We start from the raw sequence: 10,153 nt of genomic DNA, 5'->3' as shown, positions 1-10,153 counted from the left end.
CATTTTCCTGTGTATGCTTCTAGAAATATTTTACTCTCTTAAAATTTAAACTAGTTAAGTATCTTTCAGCCTGTCTGACCTTTCAAATTGGAAAAGGATCTTTAAGTTTTATGGTGTGAATTCTTCTGCCCTTTCCTATTTCTTTAATTATATATTGTTGCCTACATATTCTTACAAAACTTCAGTTATTATGAGCTTAAGCTGGCTTACATAAATGGCAAATAAGAATTTAACTCATGTATACTGGTTTAGCTACCCAGTGCTATTACAACGGATGTTCTACATAAGAGATTCCTTTTGGTCTTCTATAATCTGAATATAAATCCTAAACATGGGATCCCTGGGTGGCGCAGCGGTTTGGCGCCTGCCTTTGGCCCAGGGCGCGATCCTGGAGACCTGGGATCGAATCCCACGTCGGGCTCCCGGTGCATGGAGCCTGCTTCTCCCTCTGCCTGTGTCTCTGCCTCTCTCTCTCTGTGACTATCATAAATAAATAAAAATAAATAAATAAATAAATAAATCCTAAACAATGAAGAAATAAAAATTTAGTAAGAAAAAAAGGTGTTGAGCTTAGAACCTTTATATCTGAAAAATTAATTTTAGTCTTTTGATTTTTCTAGTGATATTTCCTACAAATAACACACAGTTGCATATATTTTACAGTTTCAATCTTATTTTTTATTCTCTGTGGAATGCTAGGTTTAATGTTACAGTATGGTTGTCAAAGCTAATGAAATGTGACAAATGTCCATGTCTAAATGCTGCAGAACAGTATAACTTTAATGATTTTAAACAAAAAAGTTCTTTTACAATTGAGGTCTGATGGTTTTTAAACCAATGCCTATGTGTATGGCCAGCCACAAACCTTGGGGATGTTTATTACCTGTACATGTATATACAAATATATTCCATACATATATATGCACACAGGCATGTATTAATTTATGTGTGAAATTTATAAAATTATACACATACATATACATGCATATCTATATGCATATACCCACCCTCACCATTGAGCTCACTTTCCTAACAACTAATCAGCTTCATGCCCAATTATTATTGCTGCTCAGTATAACTACATGATTTTAGTGCCAATACCAAGCACCTTGTAGGATGCAGAATAGGTATGTGTGTGCATATAGATATGTGTATTTATGTATGTTTGTGTATATAAAGGAATTATTTCTCCCTTTTATGCTTCCGTCATGCATTACTACAATAAACAGTCTTTTCACCATAGGTTTTGGAATTCTAAACAGTGTAAAATCTACTTCTGGAAAACTGTATATGTTCATAGTTACAAAAAATATATTATATATATATATATATGATTGAAACCTATTGAGTACATATGTTCTCTGAATCTGGCTATATCCTAGCCATTAGATAAATTAAAAAAACACCCTCTTAATAGGATGTTATGATAGCCTTAAATAGACCATTACCTGTATTCAGAATAGTTGATATATTTTAAAAGTTGACAAAATGATGTTAAAGATTTGAAAAACACTATGTATCTGCATTAAATATATAAAGGTTTCCACCAAGGGTCAGGTTCAATTCATTGTCTAAGATTTTCATGTTCCAAGAGTGACCAATATCATAGTCATTATTTTTTAAAATTATGGCTCATTAAGGCTTTTATACAAAAAAAGCCCTATTTTTAATCATTTATAAAAACAAGTTCTATTTAAAAGAAAAAATGTACATGAACACTAAAGTACTCATGGATATTATCCTGTACAAAGTGACTACATAAAGATAGGAGGCTCGTTCCCAGTAAGAACACCTCATGGTAGCACATGTAAACCTGGTTTGGTTCCTCTGCTCTGCAGCTATTCAGCATGTAAAATTTAAACCATTTCACATTAACATTTAAATTTAATACAGTGCAAATATTTGAGAATAACTTGTTCCCCCCAGTGAAACAAGAACCAGCGTTATGCTGAATATTCTTCAGATCTATTTACACATTGAGCTAAAAGTTCACCATAAACTTTGAAATTTGCTGAATATCAGCAGAAATGTAACTGAACTAGCAGCAACTGCATTTCCAATATTTGATAGTTACTTGAGAGAATGCATAAAATTTTCCAGGCTGTACTCTGAATCATATTGCTCTTGATCCCAAAGATCACTCAGGTTTTCAAGAATTGATTTCATACTTGCTTTTCCGGAAGTAGAAGTGTCAGCTTTTTCTGCTTTGCCATCCTTCAGAAAAATTGGCAGAAAGATAAAATGAAAGATTATGAACTTCGGAAATAATATTCTACTTTAAAATTCATACTTGTTTCTAACATTGCACTCATTCAACAGAGTTTGACACTTTAAATGATGAGCAAGTTTGTGATCTCATAAGTTAACCTAATTCTATTTTCCCACAGTCCTAACAATTTTATCAGTTTAAGCTTTTTCTTCAGAAAGAATTATAAGAACATTACAAAGAACTCATTGTTAGTTGTAGATGTACATATTTGTCATATATATAAATATATATGTCTTCTCCCAAACATTTGAGAGTAAGTTGTATATATTATGGCTTTTTATCCCTATATAGGAGTCAGCCTGTATTCTTAAGAACAAGGATGTTCTTACATAATCAAAGTATAATTATCAAATTAAGGAAACTTAATACTGCTGTATAAGTCCATATTCAAATTTTTCCAACTGTCACAATAAGATCCTTTATGGCAATTCTGGCAATAATCCCCCGAGCATAGTTCTGTTTGCTAAAAATCACCCATAAGAATATTCTGAACAGATCAAAAGTTATTTGAAAATAGCAATCCAGGTTTTGTTGAGTCTTCTTTTAGATTATATGTTATCCTGTTCAACCTTACTTATATGACATGACTGAAGAACCTTCCTCCATCTGGCCATCTCATGGGGATGTACTAATTAATTACTGTTTAAAATGCAGCACTCAGCACACCAGACCTAATATTCTAAATGTGGGCTGAACACACAAAGAGTACAATGGAACTACTTTCTCTCATATTTGGACATTACAATTCTATTATTAGAGCTAGTTTATTATATAAGGCCATTTCTCACTATAATTTATACTGAGTGCACAGTGCATTTTCCAAGAACCTATGCAAGACTTTAAATCCAACCCTATTGGTTTTACATTATTAGACCAATATTTCTGGCTGTTGCATCCTTTGATTATGGACTGTTATCTGATATATTGGTTCCATCATCCACAATAATAACAGCTAGTATTTATTGAGGATTTATACTAGGTAACCTTTCTAAGTGCTTACAGATATTATTCCATTTTTATCTTCGCAACCATGTAATACCATCCTTTTTATCCTCCCAAGGGCACAGAAGTCTCTGAGCAGAGAAATTAATTTGCCAAAGGTCACCAGTTAATAGGTAGCAAGGCAAGAAACACAGACCCAAGTCTAGCTGACTCCAGTAATAGCTGTCTTTTAGCAGGAAAGGGCTAAGAAACCTGAGGCAAGACACTAAAGACAGCAATCAGAAAGTCAAAACTTAAGAGTTTTATCTGGACATCAAAAATTCTCTCAAAGGGTTGCCTAGTTAATACTAAAGTGAATGCCTTTTGCTGCTCACTTTAGTACTTTCACCAAGCAGTCCTGGGAAGTCTGTGAACACAGTAAAAGATATAGCAAATTGTTTAAGTTCTTTACCTTATCAAGAGTAAACAGGTCAAGAAGTTGATCTGTCCCCATACTCTGCAAACTAGAATTCTCTTGGCTAATAACAGTATTTGCTATGTTCATCTTGAATTTCTGCAAACCCATTATTTTCTCTTCCAATGTTCCTCTGGTTATCAACCGGTACACGTTAACCACACGTTTCTGAATGACAGAAAGAAGGTAAGCAACTGTAGCACAAATAAACTGATAAGCTTTTGAAGTTCATCAAATCAGGGGGCTTGCATACTTGAACTAAGTACTTAAATACTATCTAATAAGGATTGGATTTTATTTACCTGACTTCATGAGTTTAAAATTTTATTATTTGGCAGAGAATTAAATATTAGGAATGGACAGTGTCTGGGGTTTCCTTAGTCCAACTACCTTACTTAATGCCTGAGGATGTGGTGCAATATACTGGGTAACTTGCTAAGGTCACAACACTTAGTATCAGAGAAGGAGCTAAAACCAAGGCTTCCTGGCTCTTTTGGGTATTTTTTCCACAGTGCAGGTTAACACCCTGTGAGTGATGATTTTTTTACCTGCCCAATGCGGTGGGCTCGGTCCATGGCCTGTAGATCACGCATAGGATTCCAGTCATGCTCCACAAATACTACTGTGTCAGCGCCTGTTAAGTTAAGCCCCAGGCCGCCAACATGAGTTGTAAGTAAAAGAACATCTATGGATGGATCATTGTTAAACCTAAAAGTATAGATATTAAAAAATAAAATTAGCATATCTTAAGGTTTCTGTAATAAACTGGACTCTTTAAAAAAAAATTAAAGAGCCTAAATGAAGATACTGCTTTAAAAATCTATGATATGGGGGGAGGTGCCCAGGTGGCTCAGTTGGTTAAGCATCCCACTCTTGGTTTTGGCTTAGTTCATAACCTCAGGGTCATGATGGAGCCCCACATCTGCTTGAGTTTCTCTGTCTCCCTCTCCCTTTGTCCTTCCTCCCACTTGCATGCTCGCTCACTCTTGCAAATAAATAAATCTTGAACAAAACTATGATATGGGGGTGCCGGACTGGCTCAGTGAGTAGAGCATGTGACCCCCATCTCGGGGTTATAATTTCAAGCCCCACATTGGGCATAGAGCTTACTTTATTTTACTTTTTAATTTTATTTATTTATTCATGAGAGATACACAGAGAGAGGGGCAGAGACACAGGCAGAGGGAGAAGCAGGCTCCATGCAGGAAGCCCGATGTGGGACTCGATCCTGGGACTCCAGGACCACGCCTAGGCCGAAGGCAGGCGCTAAACCACTGAGCCACCCAGGTGTCCCTAGAGTTTACTTTAAAAAAATAAAAAAAAGATGTGGACATTTCTGTGACCACTTGAGATGAAAAATACACATCTTCAGTAGTAGAATGTTTTTTTAGAACATTTCAGAAATTTCACAAAAAAACCTAAGTCAACTGGGTTATATTTTTAGGAGGCCAGATAAAGACCAACTAGTAAAAATGTAATTAAACACTAATGAAGATAAAACTCAACTATGAACCTTTAACATATGGAGATAGAAGAGTTGGGGGAAAGGCTCCATGAGTCAGGAAAATTAGAGGATGAAGTAGTTGCTAGTATTGTGCTAATCCCAGAAGATACTGATAAAGGTTTTGAGAGATAGCTTCTAGGAAAAAGAAAAAGTAACATTACCAAGCTACTATTTATTCCATTCTTACTATGAATCAAATGATGGAGTTAGTGCTTTATGTGTATTATGTTGTTATAATAGCTTTATAAAGATATTATTGTCCTTGTAGATATTATAATTTTCAATAAATAGGCTCAACTGGACATGTCTAGAGTCGGGAGTCAAACCTAGGTCTGTCTGCCTCCAAAATTCCTTAGTGGGTCTCTAATACTACTGTGCCTAATAATCTTTTAAAGTAGGCAGGTCTGGGACAAAACCTAGGAACTTGAATTTAAAAACCCAACCTCTGAGGCTTCTAAAGCAGAGAAGGCAGACTACAGGTTTTAAACACTGCACTTACCAATTCTGCTTCCTACCTATGCCAACTTCCCACTTGTTCTCAGCAGACACAGGGATGTTAGAGATCTTAGCTAAGCCACTTGTTTGCTTCTTCCTACCCTAACTCCCCCAAAAAAGGTCAGTGGGAAAGTCATTGTCTCTATTTTTTTTTTTTTTTGTTAATTGTTCATTGTCTCTATTTTTTATTGATGCCTTAAATTTCTTCCATGCCCTTCAGAGTGCTTTCCTACTATTGTCACGTTTTTTTCTTTTTTTAAACTAAAACTATTCAATTATATTCTTGTATTTAAAAAGGGTTTGGGGACACCTGGGTGCCTCAGTGGTTGGGCGTCTGCCTTTGGCTCAGGTTGTGATCCTGGGGTCCTAGGATTGAATCCCGCATCAGGCTCCCAGCGGGGAGTCTGCTTCTCCCTCTCCCTGCGTCTCTCATGAATAAATAAAATCATTAAAAAAATTTAAAAATAATAATAAAAGGGTTTAGTTGGGTTGAATTATAAAATAAAAAAACACATGTGGAGACATTTAGTCATGAGGTAAACTTCTATGTAACTAATAACTAAGTATAACTTGCTGTCTAAGAGTTTTCGAAGCCACTTACCGTGAAACAATGGAATGCCTCTGACCAGGAGGTATGCTGCCATCTAATCTCAGATAAGTGACAGAGGGTAAGTGAGGTTTGAGAAGATCATGTTCCACTATATCAAGCATGCTTTTAAGCTGACAGAAGATCAGTATCCTGTGCTGGGCCACAACAGACTCTGTGCCACTCTCTGAAGTGCTGCCATTTCCCAAACCACAGTCCAAAAGCAACTTGAAAAAAGAATCAATTGTTACACAGGTGTTCAATAGAGTAGGCAACCAATCTCACTGTGACAAATACTTTTTGTAGTAAGAAACGGTTAAGTTTATCTGTTACCTGGAAAGCAGATTGCTACTCTGGGCTGTAACCTGTCATCTTGCAACTTCTGGAACCAGTTTTTGAGGTGCTCAGGCTTAGAATTTCCTGATCACCTCTTCAGGAGGTTCCCTAACCAGCCCATCTCCCCTTTCCTTTCCTGAGTTACCTGAGGGTCACTAGAGTCTCAATAAATGTTTACTTAAAGTGAAGATCTCCAGGCAAAATTGTTCATAAAAAGTTATAAAAAACAGAGTAGGGGCACCTGGCTGACTCAGTCAGTAGAGCATGCGACTCTTGATCTCAAGGTTGTGAGTTCAAGCCCCATGTTGAGTGTGGAGCCTACCTAATTAAAAAAGAAAAGATCAGAAAGAACAGTGTGAAGAAAACATAACGAAGTAGCTAAATCTGGCAGGCATCAAAATTACAAAAAAGAAGAGAACCAAAAGCATCTAGTAAGATCTCTGGATTCTTGAGCTTACTACTATAGCTATCAACCAAGAACTTTAACAGCAAGAACCATGCTACTATAGATCTTTTGTATTTCCTGTTACATTATGGTTTAGTGCCTAGCACACAGCAGGTACAATAAATAAACAAGTGAATAAAATCCAAGAGAATCATGTTTTTATTTGCTTAGGAAACGAAAGTACCCAATATTGGCTCAGTGGTTGAGTGTCTGCCTTTGGCTCAGGTTGTGATCCTGGTGTCCTGGGATCAAGTACCACATCAAGCTCCCTGCAGGAAGCCTGCTTCTCCCTCTACCTATCTCTCTGTCTCTCTCATGAATAAATAAATAAAATCTTAAAAAAAAAAAATAAAAAAATAAAAAAAGGAAAGAAAGAAAAGAAAAGAAAAAGGAAACCAAAAGCTCAGATGGGCAAGATAACCAAAAGGCCATCTAGGCAAACTCCAAAAATCAAATGTAAAACTCTCAGAGTACTGTGTAAAATAAAAGTTAACATAGCAGACTTGAAATGCTTTTTTAGAAAGTCCAGCTTGCAAGGTCTTGGCTGAAAGAAGTCTTGAAACTTGGGTTTGATCCTTCCATTGTTTCTTACCTGATAAGGATGGCCTACTCTGCTCAAACTGTTATACAAACAATAGGATTATGCTGACACTGGCTTTCTTTCGGGGAGTCTAGAATTTTGGTATATACTACACAGAGGGAGTCTCTATTACCAGACCCAATAAAAACTTTTGGCATTGAGTCTCTAATGGCCCTACCTGATAGGCAACATTTCACATGTGTTGTCATAATTTGATGCTAGGGGAAGAATAAACGTTCTTTCTCTTCTACCTTAGTAGCCCTTAAACTGTAAATTTTAATTAGGTTGGCCTAAGCTTTCCCCCACTTCTTGATATAGAGTACATATATGGTATACTACCAAGGAACACCTCTAAGTGGAATTTAAAAATCTGATAAATGTAATTATCTCTATCCCCTGCCCCTAAATCTGCAATCAAGATTACTATCTAACTTTCTTTTAAAAAAACCTAGTGTGTTTTAGGAGAGTATAACTAGGTAGTACCCAGTATAAAGAACGTGTTATCAGTGGGACATTCTACATGGCTTCTATAAAAGAGTTCTAGAGAGAGAGAGAGAATTTATCAGAATGTCTGTGTCAGGCACATTCAATTATCATAATCACTTAGGCAGCAATATCAAACCATACAGATAACCAGTCATATTCAGAATGTCCACCTATGACTTCTCCAAGTCCACACTTAACATACAATCTTCCTAATATATTCTTTTAGTGTAGCTATCCTACTGGATGTATGGACATATCATTGACATAAATATCCTTGTCTGGCAGCAGAACTGGCATTCTGGTTTTTCCAATAATCTCTTATAACCTGAGTTTGCCCTGAGAGACTGGAGAGATGAACTCCAAGTATTCTGACACAATTTAGTTTGCAGCCTTGAAAAGTTGATTACTAGACTCTAGAAAGTGGTTACCAAGGCCACCTGATATGGGTGTCTGAGAGGCCAGTTGCCTTCCCTAGAGAGCAATTTTATCTTGCCCTAACTTCAGCATAGGATAAATTACCCCAGGTTTTGCAAGCTATTTTTCATATAAAATGGTTTCCAGATTCTTTTGATCTTCATCTTCCACTTAGAGTGCTCAGAACTATAAATGATAATCAAAATTTGGTGTGACAGTTATGAAAGACAATGAAACTTTGATGCCCTCATTTTGGTCATTACACTATTATTAATCCCACCCAAGATCTTAGGAGTTTTATTTACTGGTAACTAATTCATACAAGTTTACAGAAAACCTGCCATCAAATCAAACTCAACTTTACATTGTATAAAATGTTTGCCAAGCCTGACAGAATCTGTTAAGTTTTTTAAAACTGACTTTGCTTATCTCCATTAAATTTCACCTGTTTTAGTTCATCAGTCCGGTATCCTGAAATTTTAAAATTCTGGCAATATTAGATAATTCTGGCACTATTACTCGGTGATAAATATGTTCCTACATATCTAGTGTCAGATTTTTAAAAAGCAAGTAAGACTTTTCCCCTAATTCAGAGAATAAACATATTTTAGATGAAAGCAACCTAGTTCTCTCCTAAGACAGAACCTCTGTTCTGAATGGCTGAAAAGAACTGAGAAAATGGAAAAGACAGGTTCTAGAAAAGCCCTCCATAATCCGTCCAAACCATTTGGGTTTGCAGAGTTCCTAAGCATCTTAATTCCAGACACTTTAGAATGACCAGAAGCACTACAAAATGAGAGATCAGTTTAATAACTGCACAGAAAAAAAAATAATGTGCAAAAGGATGAACTAAAAATAATTTAAAGCCTATAATTAAAGTGGGAATGTAATCCAATATTTTTTGGAAATCTAATTAGCTGACTGCTTGACTAAGTATATCTTATAGCTTTATCTAATATATCAGGTATGTTGGGTGCCGGTGGCTCAGTTAGTTAAGCATCTGCCTTGTGCTTCTCCTTCTCCCTCTGCCCCTCCTCCCTGCTCATGGTCTCTCTCTCTCTCTCTCAAATAAGTAAATAAAATCTTTTTTAGAAAATGTATCAGCTATGTTAAGAAAATTGTGAACATTTTATATACAAAATTAGTTTGGTCAAATAAGAAAACTATTCCATATATAAATAAAGGCAATAGTCATTCTTCCATTTTATGGTAAAAACTCATTCTTTCACATTTAGTGATATAAGGATACATGCTTGGATGTCATATATGCCATTACAAAACATTTTCTATGTTAACCCATGTGAAATCTAAAATCTTCATTCATTTTCTCAATGAAATTTAGTCCAGAATAATTACAGAAAGCAAAAACAATTACTAAAATCCAGATTTTACAATAAGCTCTTAATTTTTTTTTTTAGAAAGAAAATCTTTTTTTTTTTTTTTTAATTTATTTATTTATGATAGTCACAGAGAGAGAGAGAGGCAGAGACACAGGCAGAGGGAGAAGCAGGCTCCATGCACCGGGAGCCCGACGTGGGATTCGATCCCGGGTCTCCAGGATCGCGCCCTGGGCCAAAGGCAGGCGCCAAACCGCTGCGCCACCCAGGGATCCTGGTAAGCTCTTAATTTTTAAGGTTAGAAC

The 10,153-nt window shown here is 36.1% G+C and overlaps 1 protein-coding gene across 1 annotated transcript in view; it reads right to left on the bottom strand.

Moving 5' to 3' along the window:
- Positions 1-655: 655 nt before the first annotated feature.
- Positions 656-10,153, bottom strand: part of BTAF1 (B-TFIID TATA-box binding protein associated factor 1) — a 95,517-nt gene continuing 86,019 nt past the window's right edge. Inside the window, exons 35-38 of the mRNA XM_025466503.3 lie at positions 6,266-6,477; positions 4,214-4,373; positions 3,663-3,833; positions 656-2,214 (exon numbers count right to left, since the gene is read on the bottom strand). Of these exons, the coding sequence (XP_025322288.1) occupies positions 2,071-2,214; positions 3,663-3,833; positions 4,214-4,373; positions 6,266-6,477 (687 nt within the window). The 3' untranslated portion in view covers positions 656-2,070. The remainder of the gene's footprint in view (positions 2,215-3,662; positions 3,834-4,213; positions 4,374-6,265; positions 6,478-10,153) is intronic.

Source organism: Canis lupus, chromosome 28, assembly GCF_003254725.2.
Source record: "Canis lupus dingo isolate Sandy chromosome 28, ASM325472v2, whole genome shotgun sequence".
NCBI lineage: Eukaryota > Metazoa > Chordata > Mammalia > Carnivora > Canidae > Canis > Canis lupus.
This window is presented reverse-complemented; position numbering and strand designations above follow the sequence as displayed.